Source organism: Salvia hispanica, chromosome 4 (genome assembly GCF_023119035.1).
Source record: "Salvia hispanica cultivar TCC Black 2014 chromosome 4, UniMelb_Shisp_WGS_1.0, whole genome shotgun sequence".
In the NCBI taxonomy this organism is placed as follows: domain Eukaryota; kingdom Viridiplantae; phylum Streptophyta; class Magnoliopsida; order Lamiales; family Lamiaceae; genus Salvia; species Salvia hispanica.
In genome coordinates this window covers 3,488,734-3,508,113 of record NC_062968.1, presented here as the reverse complement: position 1 = coordinate 3,508,113, position 19,380 = coordinate 3,488,734, and the positions used below count along the sequence as shown (strand labels likewise).

The 19,380-nt window shown below is 33.4% G+C and overlaps 2 protein-coding genes and 2 long non-coding RNA genes across 4 annotated transcripts; 1 reads left to right on the top strand and 3 right to left on the bottom strand.

Moving 5' to 3' along the window:
• Positions 1–705: 705 nt before the first annotated feature.
• On the bottom strand, positions 706–4,192 carry LOC125185674 (vesicle-associated protein 1-1-like). The gene is made up of 7 exons (XM_048082251.1): positions 4,011–4,192; positions 3,857–3,927; positions 3,606–3,687; positions 3,265–3,380; positions 2,106–2,240; positions 1,541–1,618; positions 706–1,021 (listed from the first exon to the last, which is right to left on the bottom strand). The coding sequence occupies exons 1-7, from the start codon at positions 4,138–4,140 to the stop codon at positions 908–910; spliced, it is 726 nt and encodes a 241-aa protein (XP_047938208.1). The 5' UTR covers positions 4,141–4,192; the 3' UTR covers positions 706–907.
• A 3,896-nt stretch (positions 4,193–8,088) lies between these two features.
• On the bottom strand, positions 8,089–9,246 carry LOC125217874. Its single transcript, XR_007175828.1, has 2 exons — positions 9,098–9,246; positions 8,089–8,376 (listed from the first exon to the last, which is right to left on the bottom strand). It is a non-coding gene; the product is annotated as an uncharacterized LOC125217874 (long non-coding RNA).
• Positions 9,247–12,190: 2,944 nt separating this feature from the next.
• LOC125185645 lies at positions 12,191–13,283 on the bottom strand. The gene is made up of 2 exons (XR_007170203.1): positions 13,133–13,283; positions 12,191–12,412 (listed from the first exon to the last, which is right to left on the bottom strand). It is a non-coding gene; the product is annotated as an uncharacterized LOC125185645 (long non-coding RNA).
• Positions 13,284–16,308: 3,025 nt separating this feature from the next.
• Positions 16,309–19,312, top strand: LOC125221660 (vesicle-associated protein 1-2-like). Its single transcript, XM_048123850.1, has 10 exons — positions 16,309–16,489; positions 16,607–16,677; positions 16,760–16,841; positions 17,023–17,135; positions 17,527–17,646; positions 17,719–17,760; positions 17,857–17,895; positions 18,004–18,045; positions 18,376–18,521; positions 19,022–19,312. Exons 1-10 carry the CDS (start codon positions 16,438–16,440, stop codon positions 19,167–19,169), a joined length of 855 nt encoding a protein of 284 aa, XP_047979807.1. The 5' UTR covers positions 16,309–16,437; the 3' UTR covers positions 19,170–19,312.
• The last annotated feature ends 68 nt before the right edge of the window (positions 19,313–19,380 follow it).

The following is a 19,380-nucleotide window of genomic DNA, read 5'->3' as shown; positions in this document are numbered from 1 at the left end:
TTCGTGTGTTGTTGGTTCTATTTGATAATGTCATGTTGGATTTGTGCGACCCATTATCATATTTTAATTCTTTATCATGTACTCCATTCGTCTCACTTAAAATGTCCACATTCTTGAGTGGCAAGGAATTTTAGAAGGATTTATCATTAGTTTTTTTTTTTTTTTTTTTGTTACTGTACTTTAATGTGGTACTGCTTGTAAGTGAACGACGTTAGCCAACAGCCCCCAAACAACAGTCTCTGGTGTATGCACATAAGTTTATAAAAAATGATAAATCTCACTATTAATTTGGAGTTGGCTCAGTTACATTTGGATCTAACTAATGGATGAGGGGAAGTAGTTCTTCAAATAGAAGTCTTCTGAAAGAAGTGTAAATACCAACTATTTCTATTCCTTAATCGGTTACTCTACAGGATACAAAAAGAATTCATTCTCTTTGATGAAATATGGCAAATGTCAAAACACAATTTTTCACCTATTTTCGCATGTTACATAGTGTGAATAAATTTTCGGGTAAAAGGGAAAACAAATTCATGTAGTCCCTCCCGCTTTTACTACTTTTCACTCCAGCTCATTATAATATTATCATATATGTTGATGTGATAATATTTTTTCATACTTGCATATTTCAACCTAGAGAAGATGAGATATAAAATGTGTAAACCACCGAAATGTGATAAAAAAAAAAAAAAATCGTTTCTTATCCCTTTTCTTTTAATGTTAAAATTGAAAGTTGATGACCACAAATGCTACAGGGGACATAATTAAGCTTGAATAAATAACTGAATGCTAACCACCAAATAATAAACATCAAAGCTACAAAAGATAGTTAAGTATCTTAATAAGATATTCAAACGAATGTACTAGCCAGAGAAAAATGTTCAAATGATTGACAGATGCTTCTTTCCTACGTAGCATTTGTCGTTTTGATGAAGTATCCGAGAACTACACCCAGCAAGCCGATTAGGATTGCGATTACGAGAGATATGCCACCCTTTTTGCTTTCTCGCTTCAAAAGTTCCTAACACGCCAACACAGAACCTAATTAGTCACTCTTTAATCACAAACACTAACTATTATTCGATAAATAAGCTACACAAACTGAAAGGTTGCTAGTATTTTGGGTTCAGCATAGTGCTCATCAAGTTTGTGCATATGCCTACTCAACACACACAGCACAAAACACAGATGGAGATGATAGCATGTGAATAGAAAAGTTGAGAGTTCTTGAAAAATCTTGAGTGAATAATATCTGATGTTGAAGGCAAAGATGAAGGGCACATAGTAAATGATTAATTCCTCTTTGCATTAGGATGCAACTATATATATCCAGAAATACAATACCACATACTTATATAAATGCACAAAAGATTAAAATAAAAACCCAGCCAATCCACAGTCAGGCTTTTTATCTGATATCTCCACAACTTAAAAATGCAATCAATATGAAGTCAGTATTAAATTAATGCTAGAAATCAGTCTTAAGAGCATGAAATATCAGTACATGTGATGGGAATTTTAGATAACATAAGGATCTAACCAATTCTTGCTGGAGTTTGTTACTCCTTTGGACTGCACTAGCTTTCTCCTCCGTTAGTTTAGAAATAAGAGATTGTGCCTAGTATTCAAAATACAGAAATAATCTCATGAATATGACAAAATAGACAAATTTATCGTTTAATATAGGAAGGCGAAAACCAATAACTGGAGGTTATCCTACTAAAACTACAAGAAGCTTCAAGTAATGTAATAATACAAGCAAACAAGAAATAATATTACTCCCACCATCCCATAATAACATGAACAAATCTTTGGCATGGATTTTAAGAAATCTACTGTTGTTTATATTGTTTATAAAATAAAAAGTAACCTATATAACACACACACTCTCATTTAAAAATACAAAGAAAGTACACAAGGAGGACTCCCTTTGCTGTAATGAATCATGGTAATCAATTAAAAAGGGTAAGTAGCATGCACCAAAACGAAACCCCCACATACACATACATGATGATCAGAGTTAATAAGTTAAAGGAATGTGTCATATTACTTGAGTGCAAAATGAGAAATTGTAAAATAGAAACACTAGAAATTATTGCAGAAACCTCAGTGGAATTATCCAGCATTCTGTACTTTTGTGAACCCTCTTCTGATCCATCTGCATCGGAGGATGATTGAGGTGGTGCGATGTAAAGCACTTTCAACTTACATTCTTCAACATTACCTTGATCCTTGGAAAACTACACAGATCAACAAACAAGACATCCATTGGCAGTCAACAAGCCTAGCTGGATAGTAATTTCACTTATCATTCACAAGTTACTTCTGAACCAACCATTTACAGCCTAGGGTTCTTCTAAAATATATTTATATATTTACAGCCTAATTTTAACAATTTCTAAAAGTGTTTCATTATTGTTTGAACTCTTACTATTCATCTTAAGACTTTACGCTTTACTACTACTGAACATTAATGGCACCTTAGTGAGCCGCTCTCACTTTAAATTGTACGTACTTTCTTTTCTACCTGGAGTAGAACTCTTTCTGCTATTTAGGGTTAAACTAAAGGTCATAGTAATACAGTATGAAAATGGAAGATGATGTCAAAAGTATTATGAGATGAGCATGCACGACCACTACAAAATGAAAATGTAACAAGACTGTATTCAGCCAGCTATTCTTTACGGCTTGGAGTGTGGGGCAACAAATGATAAGATGATTGTATCAGGGATGCAAAAATGTTCATATTGGTGTTGAGAAAACACACAAGGGTAAGATATTTAAGTTGAAAAGGTTTAGGTGTCCAATAAGTAAAGAGAGACACCAGAGATGATTTGATATGTGTACATGATACTACTAAACATGATCGAACATCGAGTAATCATATTGGTATGTAAGTAGAAAGCATGGAACAGAGAAGCCATCAAACTCGATGAAGGTACAAAGGATCCCCCTACACATTGGTTAAGCAATAATGAATCTTGTTAAATAAATACTCTGAGAAACCGACGGAAATTTTTTTGAGTGTGATAGTAAGAGTGATGACAGTACACTCAATATTAAAGAATGGTCACTGAGAAAAGCGTTATAGCATATTTGTCGAATTGTGGAAAGTCGGAATGAATTAGTGATTAGATTATGCAGTATTAACACTTGAAGGTTCTACTATATTATTCTACAATGCATTTTCTAGGCTCTTTTCATATGTGATCAATAATAGCAGCTAACGACCAAATTACGATAATTAATAGCAGCAAAACTTACCAATTCTGGAGTGATATCTTTAGGATTTGTGTCGGGGCTCGTCACAATACTCTGAAGCAAAAACTTATCCTTGCATTGCATATCAAGGGGAGCCTCCCTTTGCGCTTGCATTGTGACTACAATACGTAGGAACAATATCAAAATTCATCAAAAAATGTTTTTTAGTATAACTACAAAACAATAGTAGTATATGACAAGACAAGATAAGAAATATGTAAGATTCAAATACCAACGGAAGACATTAGAAAGGAGAAATGGATATGATATTCAATTATATATCTCAAAGTATAGTTACTAAATAGCAAAAGCAAGGACACTCCCAGGAATGCATGATGAATTACCACTGATTTCGCATGACGAACGGGGCAATATAATTCCTGTGTTTGGTCTGACGCAATATTTCTTAGGATTTGTCGTCTTAACCTAAAAGATCAAATTAGTTCATAAGCACTCACTCCATATAACTTTTTAAAGTTAAAATAAGGAAATTAAAAAGAAGAAGATCAACAACACCTTATAGCTAAAATAAGTACAAAAAAAGGTTTGATCAAAATGTGACCTGAAACACAAAATACATGTTGAGAAAACGCACCTTAAAAGCCACATGATCATCAGTTTGATTGGATGCTTGAATGAAGCAAGAGACCTGCCTGTTTACTTGAACTAAAACAAAGCATTGAAAATAAGAAAACGATCACAAAACTTATAAATAAAAAGGAAACAGTGAAGGAGCTAGAGCTACGTACATGGGAATTTCAATTCCAGTGGTTCGACGCTGAGAAGCTCCCCAGAAGTCATTTTTTCCCAAAACCTTAGTTCAAATTGAAAAGAAAATTTGCAGTGAGTTTTTTTTATGTGGAATTTCCTTTTTTTCATTTTGCATTTTTGTGTTGCATGATCAATTGGGTAAAGAAGAATGAGGGGTGATCCGAACCCTAAATATCCGTGCTCAAAAGAATGTGGGGTGATCCCAACATTTCTCCTAACCAAACATGACAATTGACGACGGAAAAACAGTGATCTTTACGTAGATTCATTTAAGGGAATAAAAAAAATGTTAGTATGATATTAATTGATAAACTATAGTCAGCTTGATAAACAATAAGATCAAAGTTTATAATTGGTCGATTCAAGAGAATTGATATGCTGAGGGACAATTTATAAGGGACCATGAGTGCCTCTTTCTTTTCTGCCATGTCAGCAATCTTTTTTTTTATATTTTATTTTCACAAAATTCTCACTCCTCTAATTTAACGCAATATTAACCTATTCAGTGAGAATTCTGCTAAATATGCCGTTTTCATAAAAAATTGAGATTACATCGCTTTTCTCAAATTTTCCACGCCCACCCCAGGAATTCTCTCAAATCATCCACGTTCTCCTCAAGAATTCGTTAGTCAAGTTTGCACCAGCTGTTGTTTTGATTTTCACATAAATGAGTACAAGTTCGAATTTTTACTAGACCTTTTGTTGTTCTTTTTCCCGAACTTAATGTCAATTGATTACACATGATTTGTTTTTCTTTATTGGATCAAGAAATAGCAGGCATTAGTTTCATTTATTTAAGTTACTAACGTTCTTTCTTGTTTTGATATCGTACAGTTATGGAAGAAGATGCTCATGTAAGTACTTTAACCTTTTCTTCTTCTTTATTAATTGTATTACTTTTTACTTTTTTATGTAAATTATATTTTAGAAACTAAGTTGCACGATTTATTTACCTGCAAAGAATGATGAAGAGGATATCAACTCTTTGAGTGAAAATATGAACGGGAATCTATATATCCCTCAAGTTGCAAACGATCGAAAGTCGGAAATTGGAATGAGATTTGCAACGGTTGATGATGCGTTTGCATACTACAATCAGTATGCATGGGAAGTTGGTTTTAGCGCAAGATCAAGTAGTAGCAAAAAGAAAAAGAAAAACAATGAGCTTGTTTGGAAACAATTTGTATGCTTCAAAGCTGGTCAAACTGATGAGAATGGTTAAAAAGAAGAGCAGTCAATAGCGCCACGATCAATTCAAGAGCTCGTGGTGAAGTTAGAACTAATTGTAAGGAAAAAATTTTGATTGTCAAGCAACAAATTGGACCGGATTGGAGTGTCAACGTCTTTGTGGAAGGTCATAATCATGGACTTTCGACTCCGTCAAAAGTGCGCTTGCTTCGATCACACCGTAATGTTTCTACTGTGAAGAGAGTATTAACTGAGAGTATTAACTTAAAAATTTTCAGAAGCTAACATACCGACATGTCAGCAAATGCAACTATTAGAGATTGAGTATGGTGGACCTGAAAGTATAGGTTGCACAGAAAGAGATATTAGGAATTTTGAGAAAGAAATAAGGGATGAACAAAAGGGACTCGATGCTGAAACTCTGATAGAATTCTTTACATCTGAGAAAGAGAAGAACAAATCATTTTTCTTTGACTTTGAGACAGATTCGAATAATAGGTTCAGCCGATGTTTTTGGGCAGATCCTAAGTCAAGAGCGGCCTATAGTGTATTTGGTGATGTCGTTGTGTTGGATTCAACTTATAACACCAATAAGTATACAATGATTTTTACACCTTTCGTAGAGGTTAATCATCATCATCATCAAACTATAGTTTTTGGTTGTGGATTTCTAAGCGATGAGAAAACTGAATCATATATTTGGTTGCTTGATAAGTCAAAGTCATGGTTACCTTGTGCAATATGCCTCTACACAAGATGATATTATGATTTACAATGTGATGAATTTCCAAAATTCTTCGTCCTCGAAAGCAAGGCTGCTCACACATGATAGACAAAGAGATTATATATCTTGTACTTGTGGAAAATTTGAGTTTGATGGCATTACGTGCAGACACATGCTAGCTTTCTTCTGAATTAGCCAAATATCTGAACTGCCTGACAAGTATATACTCAAGCGATGGACGCGAGAAGCAAAGATTGATGTTGTATATACAATAGATGATGAAAATGCTAATGATGATCCAACAAAACTTCTGATGTCGCGACACTCCAAGTTATCTTATAAAGCTGCAATATTGATTGATGATGCATCTTTGACGGATGAGAGGACAAAGTTTTTAGATGAACAACTTGACTATATACATGGTAAAATCAAAGAGATGGGTATTAGTCCAACAACTAAGTTCAGTACTTAGAGAAGGAAAAACTTAGATAAATCAGTTAGTATAGGCTATCCTTCTCAAATTAGAACAAAAGGGTGTGGTAAGAGAATGTTATCTTCAAAGGAGAAGTCAACTGTAAAGCCTAGGGCCTGCCATGGATGTGGGCTTCGTGGAGTATCACACGACAAACGTTATTGTCCAGATTTGCATGACGGGTATGTGTATGATTGTGAAATTTTATCATTTATATTGTATAGTTATTTAAGTAATCAACAATTTCACTTTATCATTTTTACTCTCATATTTGAATTGCAGGTCAGATGCAGGTGATTGCCACGACAACTATTAATTTGTAATTGAAAAGGATTGATGTCCATACTAGTGAAATGTGGCTTTTATGAACAGTGCAGATATTGGAACTTAGCAATAAGAAGGAGAAAACTAGATCTATTATGCAAGTTGAAGGAGAATACTTGGCTTTAAGGCTGAATGATCTCACTTTATTTTCAAAAGGAGTTGTAATTGCTACCTTGGAGTTAATTTTGTTTTTGGTGCTGTTAGACTAATTACTAGAGTTAGGACTCAATATAATATTTGATGTTTTTAATTTCATGTTGATTCATTTGAACTTTTTTTGTTTCTACGGTTTCAAACATAATTTGTTTGGCAATTGTTCAATAGTAATTTTTTTGAGGTATTTTAATCAACCTTTGACATCTTCTATTGTTGCCATGTTATTTGCTTGCATTTCTTTGAATCTGTATAACTTTTCAAATCTGTATAATCCTTGAATCCTAATGCAATGTTTGGGCATCCTTATTTTAAGTTTTTGCATTCTCTTTATCCATTATGAATTTAGTTTAATTCGTAACCAAGTAAACATAGTACAGTTATACATCACAAAGAAAAAATATGCTTCTATGCAAGACTAAGTGTATGTTAAATAAACAAGTGCAAGTTTTACTGAAGCATTTTCTCGAAAAGTTAAGTTGCAAGAACTTTCAATGTAATTCCTCATAATCTCAAATCACATCATTCTGAAATATGAAATGATTAATAAATATACAACCAATTCAATTGTTCAACAATGAAAAAACAACAAAAAATATCCAAAACTCATTATCAATATTCAACACTGTTTGTTACGAAAGTGCCAACTTCTAATCAACTATAGGATATTCAATCCATCACCCTCCATTGCATCTCCATTCCAACCCAATTGCATAACAGCAGATTTCATCCAACAAATTCCCAAAGCTACGCATGAATTTTGTAAGAGAACAATTGTAGATTGTCAAAAAAAGAGAGAATATTTATGGAGAATTTGTGCAGTATCCAAAATCGAATTCACCTATTTTTCTTCTTCTTGTTTGCATTCATTCTCTTCATCTTTGATTAAAAAAAAAAAAAGTTGAGAATTGGCAGGAGAAGGAACGCGGAGAGCAAGGTGAAATTTTTGTGAATCTCGGCAGTAAATTGCGTTAAATTAGAGAAGAGAGAATTCTTTGGAAAAAAGAAAAAAAGATTGCTGACCTGGCAGAGAGAAAGAGGCGCTCATGATCCCTCACAAATTATCCTTCAGCATATCAATTCTCGTCAGTTCAATTACTTAAATTTCACTGTTTATGTCACACCTCAACCCTTATGACTTATACACTTACTATAAATAAATTTAAAATTTAATTTGAATAATCAACACGTCAAATAAAGAAAACACACATTATACAATTTCGAATACCAACATTTATCAAGTACATATTTCAAAACATTCTAAACCCTAGTGAGACCCTCTCACCACTCTATATACTACACATATATCTATATGCAAAAATGATGAGGAGGAGAAGGATGCCAAAAATGCGCCTCTATATACTACACATATATCTACATGCAAAAATGATGAGGAGGAGAAGGATGCCAAAAATGCGCCAGCCGCCGATCCTTATAATAATTGTAACTCACATCCACCCAACGCATCATTGATATCTTATTCCTGAAAAATATTAGTGGTTCATATGAGCCACAACTCAGTGCATATAAACCTTACATTTAATTCCACATACAAATATCAAATACATTCATTTACCAACATATCTCACCGGAAGTAATAAATATCATAAACAATTTAACATTCATATGCATATGTCTCTCCATTCTTTTTATTATTCTGTGACAGATCAAGCCTGGCATCTGCCCGGGTTCCATTGCATACGACCCGTAGGTCCATTATATTTATTTGACCTTTCCACGAAGGCCCCTCTTTATATTGACCTTTCCACGAAGGCCCCTCTTTGCATTGTTGACCTTTCCACGAAGGCCCCTCTTTGATTTGACCTTTCCACGAAGGCCCGTCTTTGCATTATTGACCTTTCCACCAAGGCCCCTCTTTGATTGACCTTTCCACGAAGATCCCTCTTTGCATATTTTCTTTGATCCGTAGGTCCATTATTATTGTATATGACCCGTAGGTCTTTTGCCATTATATATCAGATCCAGAGCAAGATTTGTCACATATCCTCTTTAATCCAATGATGCAAATAATTATAATGCTATATAAAAATATATCCATAGCACCACTCACATATTCAATATTCCACCATCAATATCAAATAACACATAACCATTTCAAGCTCACGTCATATATTCACTTCAATTTAACACATAACAATTAATCACATAAAATATATAAAATTAAAAGTGTGATTTATACACACCTGATGATGATAGGTATTTTAATTTGACCACCGATTCCATCGTATGCTATACGATCCTTTTCTTCGCAAAACTGAATCGGACATCAGTTTGTTACACACCCTTTTGTTCCCTTATTCTAATTCTCCACCTTCGACATCCGATAAAATATGAAACCATATTCTTTATTATTTTCTTTCATGTACTGAAAAATAATTTAGATAAATAGCAACCATGCATGCTGCATATTTTTCTCTAATTGACACATGTCTCAAGAAATTAGTGGCACTTTTAAAAAGTGTACACGTACATGCAGCACAATTATACTAGCAATACTTTCTTTATTAATGTAACATTTATTTAGAATCACTACCATTATGATTATTTTCCATGCTTAAAAAAATACTTCCATGCACACGCTCACGAATTATTACACATGCACACACATAAATTAATCATTTATTATACTAATTATATAACAAAATAATATACACACATCCATTTTAACAATTCTCGTAAATCAAAACTATCCATATATTCGACTATATTGAGTCGTCATAACAATAAATATATTCTCTATGACACACTTAATATCTCGATAGTAAAAATGACAATTTAATATGCAATGACAATATAAATGGATAATGTGTAAAATAATGCATGTTTCGGGTTAGGGATGTCACAATTCTTCCCCTCTTTAAAAATTTTGTCCGCAAAATTCATTTCTTCCTAATATCTGTCTCTGACTTACCATCTTTTTGATGGTGAAAAACATTACTAAAATATAATCATGTCTCCATAGATAGTAAATTGCGGACCTCTGCTAGACATAAAAGATAGAATACCATATAATCGTGTTGTATCTTTCGCGTACTTTTCAGCTAAGTGATATAACAAAGAAATCCAACGTATAGGTAAGAAATGTGCTAACTTGGTCAGTTATGTCTACAATCATCCAAATAATATTATTCCTCTTTTGTCTGATCGATGTCCCTGTAATCATTATGTCTGACTTGTAACTCAAAGCATCTGTAACAACATTAGCCTTCTTAAGATGGTATTTCGATGGTGTAATCATAATCTCTAAGAAACTCCATCCAATGTAACTGATCAAATATTTCAATCTCTCATGATTGGCTGAAATTCAAAAAGTCTCTCCATGCAGATAAGGAGGCCAAATCTTTAAAGCAAAACAATGCTACTAATATCAAATCATGAAATTAATAAGAAACTTCATGTACTCGTGATTGTCATGACGCATAAGCAATAAACTTTCCATTAAGTCAAAAGATAACCAAATCTATGTTTCAGCGAATCTCTATAAATAACATAATATCTTGTACCTGCGGAGATAACCAAAATAGGTGAAATATTCAACCGATGCTTCCACTCATTAAAACTCTTTTGATATGCTTTACTCCATATAAAAGAAGAATTATGTCGTACTAACTTCATTATCAATTGAATAATAATCGAGAAACATTTCCATTTGAAAACCAGTTCAATCTTTTGTAGATCCACTTCTATTCCATGACCTGACACCACGTGTCCCAACAATACCACATGTTCTAGAAAAAAACTCACATTTACTCAACCTTGCAATAATCTGTCTATCTCGCAGAACTTGTAATACTGACTGCAAGTGATTAACATGCCCATCTGTACTTCATGAATATAATAGCAAGTCAATAGAAATAATCACTAACGGATCCTGGAATAGTTGAGAGAATTTGTTCATCAATGCCATAAATAATTGTAGATGCAATAGTTTATTCGAAAGGCGTAACCAAAACTCATAATGGTCGTACTGAGTTCAAAATGGTGTCTCTGCAATATTCTCTTTAGCTATCTTCAACTGATGAGATCTTGATCGAAAATCAATACTCGAAAACAGTTGCATACCTTGAAATTGATCAAATAAGTCTTCTATTCTCGGTAATAGATATTTATTCTTCACTCTCACTCGATTCAACTTCCAATAGTGTATATAATGTCGCAGTGTATCATCTTTCTTCTTCAAAAATAATATTGGTGCTCTCCAAAGTAAAACATTAAGTCATACATATCACTTGTCTGACAACTCTTGTAACTGTTTCTTAAACTCTTGAAACTCTAATGAAGACGGTTGATAAATATAAATAAAAATAAATGCAGTGCTCAATAGAGAAATATGTCTCCCGATAAGGTGAAAATCCAGATAAATTTGCACTTCCAATAAATCAAAAGGCCGATCTAGATAATATAAGAAAACCTGGAGCAATATATTGATTACCGTAAAATATCACTTGATCCCGTCTCGATGATTATATTACCATTTCTTTTACTTGACAAGCTACCTTGGTTCGATGAAGTGAAAACCAATCTATACCCATAATAATATCAAAACTTGTGTATGAACAAGAGAATCAATATCCGCTGGCAGCTCAATTGAATTAACTCGCAACATATTCTCTAGAAAACCGTGTATATTGAAATAATGACAGCTCATAATCAACAAACATAGTTCCTTGATTAAAGACAAAACCTTCTCTGCTTCTTATCACAATACACTTCTTTGCATATATTTAGCATTTAGTTCTCTAGAAAAATCGTCTGAACTGAATACCAGAGATTGTATCATAGCTTGTGGGACTGTTTCCCACCAAGAGTAAGTATTGCTTCAAAGAAGAGAAACTGTGCGCTGATCTGACATACAACTCATCTGATTGAACACATGTTCTAACCTTTTCAACCATATCTCAGCCTCGGTCGGATCAGTAGTCTCATAAAGTCAACAATTCCATTTTTGGTGATGTTTAATGTTTCTACCTCTTTGACTCATCATTGGTCCATGTACCAGAAATCTCAAGATGATGCAGTGTGTATATGAGATGTTACAATAAATTGTTGATGCAGGGCGGCTGACCCTTCTCTCCTCAGTGACATATGTTCATGACAATACAAATGCAAATGAAACTTATAACCAAAATGTATCATATGATATACATAAATGCCATGTCCCAGCGGGATTCTATCCCCGCTCTGATACCACCTAAACTTTCACACCTCAACCCTTATGACTTATACACTTACTATAAATAAATTCAAACTTTAATTTGAATAATCCACACGTCAAGTAAAGAAAACACACATTATACAATTTCGAATACCAACATTTATCAAGTACATATTTCAAAACATTCTAAACCCTAGTGGGACCCTCTCACCACTCTATATACTACACATATATCTACATGCAAAAATGATGAGGAGGAGAAGGATGCCAATAATGCGCCAGCCGCCGATCCTTATAATAATTGTAACTCACATCCACCCAACGCATCATTGATATCTTATTCCTGAAAAATATTAGTGGTTCATATGAGCCACAACTCAGTGCATATAAACCTTACATTTAATTCCACATACAAATATCAAATACATTCATTTACCAACATATATCACCGGAAGTAATAAATATCATAAACAATTTAACATTCATATGCATATGTCTCTCCATTCTTTTTATTATTCTGTGACAGATCAAGCCTGGCATCTGCCCGGGTTCCATTGCATACGACCCGTAGGTCCATTATATTTATTTGACCTTTCCACGAAGGCCCCTCTTTATATTGACCTTTCCACGAAGGCCCCTCTTTGCATTATTGACCTTTCCACGAAGGCCCCTCTTTGATTTGACCTTTCCACGAAGGCCCCTCTTTGCATTATTGACCTTTCCACCAAGGCCCCTCTTTGATTGACCTTTCCACGAAGGTCCCTCTTTGCATATTTTCTTTGACCCGTAGGTCCATTATCATTGTATATGACCCGTAGGTCTTTTGCCATTGTATATCAGATCCAGAGCAAGATTGTCACATATCCTCTTTAATCCAATGATGCAAATAATTATAATGCTATATAAAAATATATCCATAGCACCACTCACATATTCAATATTCCACCATCAATATCAAATAACACATAACCATTTCAAGCTCACATCATATATTCACTCCAATTTAACACATAACAATTAATCACATAAAATATATAAAATTAAAAGTGTGATTTATACACACCTGATGATGATAGGTATTTTAATCTAACCACCGATTCCATCTTATGCTATACGATCTTTTTCTTCGCAAAACTGACTCGGACATCAGTTTGTTACACTCCCTTTTGTTCCCTTATTCTAATTCTCCACCTTCGACATCCGATAAAATATGAAACCATATTCTTTATTATTTTCTTTCATGTACTGAAAAATAATTTAGATAAATAGCAACCATGCATGCTACACATTTTTCTCTAATTGACACATGTCTCAAGAGATTAGTGGCACTTTTAAAAAGTGTACACGTACATGCAGCACAATTATACTAGCAATACTTTCTTTATTAATGTAACATTTATTTAGAATCACTACCATTATGATTATTTTCCATGCTTAAAAAAATACTTCCATGCACACGCTCACGAATTATTACACATGCACACACATAAATTAATCATTTAATATACTAATTTATATAACAAAATAATATACACACATCCATTTTAACAATTCTCGTAAATCAAAACTATCCATATATTCGACTATATTGAGTCGTCATAACAATAAATATATTCTCTATGACACACTTAATATCTCGGTAGTAAAAATGACAATTTAATATGCAATGACAATATAAATGGATAATATGCAAAATAATGCATGTTTCGGGTTAGGGATGTCACAGTTTATCTTTTCCATAATATTTAGTCGCAATTAATATAATAAGATAGAGGAAAAAATTAAATAAAACTAAATTTGTTGCATCCGGTCCAAATATATAAATTCAATTTATTTGGATCGATGTTTCAGGAACCTGAGCACGTCCCAGATTCATTCGTCGACTGTTAGAGTATTTATTCATTAGGGTATTTGTAACGCAGCACAAAATAGGCTCGGACTCGTTCCGACGGAATGAGCCAGCTTCGGGCTGCCGTTGTGGATGGCCTGTCGGGGAAGGCAGCTCGAGAGGGAGGGCCCAGGAGTGGGACAACCTCCACTCAAGGGCCGGATAGAACTAATGTCTATTTTCTTCAATGTCACGATGGTGGACACTTCTCGTATGACATTGTTCCAATTACAGTCTCACCTTGACGGGATTCAGCTTCTGAAGGCTGGTGTGCAATTTTTATTTTCTAGTATTTTATCGATGTGTTTTCTTTTTCTATAATTTAAATTGTGTTTGTTTAAAATTATGCAATTTTTAATATTTAGGATTTTAAATTGTAAATTTTAGCTTTTTTTAATGAAATATTTTATAGTTTATTTTTGTTAGACATTGCATTTTAAATTGAAGAATAAGGACCATGAATAAATAGTGTAGAGATGAGATGAATAAAGGATGAAGGTTTGGAAATATTATCTCTTAGTTATGAAATAGAGAAAAAAATGATGCGAGGCAATAGATGAATAAAAGATAGGGGTGTGAATACACTTCCTATCGTAGTTTCTTGTTTCTAGTACTTTCTAGTTCACATAATCCTAATACTACTTTGATAGTAGTTTCTTGTTTTCTAGTACTTTCTAGTTCTATTACTCCATAATCCTAATACTATCTACTTCCATATCTTAATATCTATGTGTTGATGCTGCCCCGTAACGTCAAAACTCGCAAAGTTGACTTCATTTATTTTTCTAAAACCAAACATATAAATCACTTTGAATATGTGTCACAAATGATTATCAAACAAAAACTAGAAGCATAGTATGTATATTAGTCGAAACATGATTGGCACGGCTAACTTCTACCGTTCTACGAGAATGTAAAGGTTTTACAAACTATTTTACATATCCATAACTAATAGTACTAGTACATTTTATTTTTTCACTTTCAACGTTTATAAAATTAGACAGGTAGTCAATTTATATTTTTAATAGGATTGACCTTATTCTTTAATAAAAATGGTATTAGTTATTTTTTGTTTATGGTCTCATATTATACTAGTAATAATTTTGCGTTAAAACGTACACCCTCCATTATTTTATAATTGAAGCACTTTTTTTTAGCATAGAGTTTAAAAAATGGAAGTAGGAGATAATAAAATAGATAAAGTAAGAGATTAAAAGAAGAGAGAATAAAATTGAAAAGTGAATAAAGTAGAAAGAATAAAGTAAGAGAGAAAATGAAGTAGAAAAGAAAGAGCGAGTTAATCCATCATAAACGAGACGCTTCTTTTAAGCACTTGTTTTAAAACAAATGATATTTAATAATAGTGAAGCGAAAAAGTAAGGCAATAGAAAGAGTAATATAGAAAAAGATTTAATTATTAAATATCATTACTCTCTCAATTTTAATTATTAAATATCATTTTCATAGTTAAAATAACGACTTGCTTGGGATGGCGGAAATATTGAAAAAACAAATAAAACATGTCTTTCAATACCAAGATTGTTAGTAGCAGAAGGAATGGGTAATATTGACTATAAATAGGGATTAGTGTAAGTAGTTATAATCAATTGCCTTATAATATATGATTAATAAAAAGCACTTGAACATTTTTTTGGGGGGATCCCAAAGCTAAAAATTGTATGATTAAAATCACACACACAATTTGATCAAACACACGTGTGCCTGTAAGACTGTAACCGATTCTCGCGATTAAAATATTGGAAATTGTTATCTACCATGCACTGCACAATGCGACTTAAAATTAAATTCATTCACTAGAGTAAAAATGATACTCCTACTACTACTGATTTAGTCAATTAAAGATTTCATATTAAAAAACGCAAAAACCTTAGTGCTGTCAACCGCAACCAGGGTTTATGTTTTAAAAGTCAATGCATGGTTTATAGTTAATTGGATAATGTGAGTTTGGTAGTAGAAGCTTGTGATCTAAGTTACTCATTTCTCAATAAGTCACTTCCATGTTTAACTTTTCCCTATTTCTAAATGAAATTTTACTTGGATTCAAATCATTTTTTATAACATCAAATAAGACAATTTAAGATTAAATTTTTTCCTCAAAAACTTTACTTTTTCGTAAATGAAACTTTGCTTGGATTCAAATCAATTTTTTTATTAAAAATTAAAAAAATCGTACAATTAAACAATATAAGACTTTCACTAATTCAAATAATGACATTTTAAATTAGTACTTATATGACTTTCACATATTTTAGTGTATAATATACGACAAGAATATGCAATGACATTTACAACGTATAAATTAATTTAAAAAATGAGCCGTCATTTTCCAGTGATCGTCAACACGATTGCAAACTCCTGCCTCCAAATTCCAATTCTTATTCCCCAATACGAAAGCAACGTTTTTGTATGTAAAACCCCAATTCCATTCATAATTCTCGCGAATTCGTTTGTGGAGAGAAATGAGCTCGGAGGCGTTGCTCAATTACGAGCCTCCGGAGCTCAATTTCCAATGTAAGCGTCTCATCTTCGTCGCACTTTGACTTTTTCCCCTTTTCTTCTTTGCATCTTTCTTGTTTTTCATGATAATCGGTTCTCCTCTCAATTCATCGTGTGGTTGTATTTGCTCAGTTGATCAGAACAAACAGCTCTCATCTTCGGTCCGATTGTTAAATAAAACCGACGCTTGTGTTGCTTTTAAGGTGAGTTTATTTTTTTTTCCGACTACTTCTCATGCTATGCGATAATTCGATTTGATAAAAACTGTAACCACTATGTTTTCAGCTCAAGTCCACTAATCCAAGAAATTATGTGGTTCGACCAAGAATTGGAATTCTGTTGCCTCGATCATCTTGTGAAATCAAAGGTTCTTATTTCATTTTTGTACTCTCTCTTCCCAAGATAGAGTATGATGGATAACAGCATCAAGGAGCCATTAATTTGAGATTGTTTCTTTTATTCATACATTATAGTCTGGAGGGGGTGTTAGGCAGTCTTTTTTGTTCCTTTTTTGGTTTGTAAAGGACTCAGCTTGGCGCATTTTGTAGTGACAATGCGAGCGCTGAGGGAATCTCACCACAATATAAGGTGCAAGGACAAGTTCATGATTGAAAGTGTAGCTGCATCTCCTGATACATCTCTGGAAGATGCTCGAAAACTGGTATACCGTTACTGAATCATTTCCATTATGGTTAACTTGATGTTCTCCTTTCTGTTGCTTGTAGTTTAACGATACATGGTTGGCCTGATTCTGATAATAGCTTCCAAATATCTTGGTTTATGCAATATTATTTCATGTATATGGACTGGTAGTTCCATAAATTCGTATGTGCTAGAAATGGTAGTGAAACTATTATTCCGATGATTTGGAACAATTCGATATACTAAATGAAACGCCTAATTCATTAAAAAAACTATAATTGTTCAATGACTAACATCAACGTCTCGACAATTTGGGCTATATTGCTTCAGAAAAAGTAAGTACTTTGTATGTTAGGGAATGTTCTGGTTCATTATTTTAGTAAGTTTAATAGTTCATATGGATTATGTAGTTTGATAAGGAGTCTGGACATCCCCTTCAAGAGTTCATATTACGAGCCAATTACAGTAGGCCGGCAGAATCTTCACCTGGAACATCTGTCATTGAAAATAGAGATGTACCTTCTCCTGAGGTTGGCTTCTTAAGATTTAGAGAATTACTTGATCTTCAAAGCATAATGACTGCATTTTTTTGGTTATTCCAGGTCAATGATACTTTTGCGGAACCTCATGAGAATAGTTTACAGGTAAATAATCTGTTTCTCTCGTGCTAATTTGTTTTCCACTCCTTGGGCATGATATGGCAAGCTGGGATAGTGACTGATTTTGGTTGGTTATTGCAGGTTGCTAGCTCTGTCGCTAATTCTGACAACGATATACAGGTGAAAACCTGTTTTACTCTTGCAGATTTGTTTTCTCCACCTACAGGCATCATTTCTCAAAGCGAGGATAATAACCACCTCTTTCTTTTGGGTTTATGCATAATGCAGGTTACCAACAGTGTTAACGAACCTCGTGGCAACGACTCGCAGGTAAAAATATATTTTCTTGTTGCATTGATTCATTTCGAATGTTTTGTTTTAGACTTTTCTCATAATATAGTTACACCTTCTCCTAAGTTGACTAGAAATGATAAGTGTGGGGGTTACTTCCTAGCTTGTTTAAGTCCTGTTGTTGTTCCATTCAAGTCATGATGACAAAATTGCTTTTGAAGTGTTATGAGGTTTAAGAAAAAGATGCAATGATCATTAATCATCTGTTAACTTCAGATATTAAATCACATTGGCTAATAAATGGACATAATTATTCTTACTAAGAGTCATCTGATCCTTCTGCAACACTATGTTAATTGTTTCTCACAGGAAAAGGATATCACTCGTAGTGGTGAATCAATTCTGAGGAGCTTTATCAGCAATTGTACTGGTGAATCAATTCTAAGGGACGTTATCAGTAGCTTGCTGATTGTAGCCTCCTTATATCTCATGAAACAAACAATATCATGGATCTGGTAAATAACTCTAATTCTATGTTTAATATGCATCTATAACTAGGACTGTAGTTTTTATCGTAAAATCACACTTTGATTAGGCCCTTTGTTAATTGAAAGATTGACCTGCAATGTGAGTTGATATCATGATTAAGCACATTGTTGCATTCAGTTGCTCTTTTATTAGCCCAAATCAGTAACTCACTTGTCCCGTATTAATAAGAAACATTTTTATTGAGCATGGCCTTTCACTGAGGATATTTGCTTGGTTGTTGCTTAGTCTACGAGTCTAAGCCAGTGACAAGTAATCTCCCATGTCAAGCCTATTTTCTTAGTTCTGAAACAGTATTGTTCATCATCATTCACCTACAAGCACTTTTTTTCCTTTTGTCTGTAAGAACAAAATTGCACCTCTATTGTCTCTGTCAAATTTGTCGGTTCCTAACATTCTGGTTATTCTGGATGGATCTTTAACCATCATAAGCCGAAGTTTTAATCAGATTGGAGTTTTGTGGTTACAGGAGTTTGGTTATGTTTGTGGTGATGCTGATTATAAAGATGATAAAGAAATTGGTGTCAGATTCTGTTGAGGACTGGATTGTGAAAACTCTGGTGCATATCGTCATGTATTTTATATTTGGGCGCAAGGAGAACACAGGACTGACGTAGGACGTCGCCCTTTTGTGTTAAGTATAGTGATAAACAAGGAAATCAAATGTAGTATTTATTGGCTCAGTCAAGCTATGCTTGCATGTAAATAAGTTTTGTACATGTTTTCTTTTAGACAGCGTAAATCATTACTATGGACTACAGATAGTGTTGCTTTTCATTACCACGTACATGAGAGACTGAAAGGCAAAACAATTTTTGCCAACGTGTT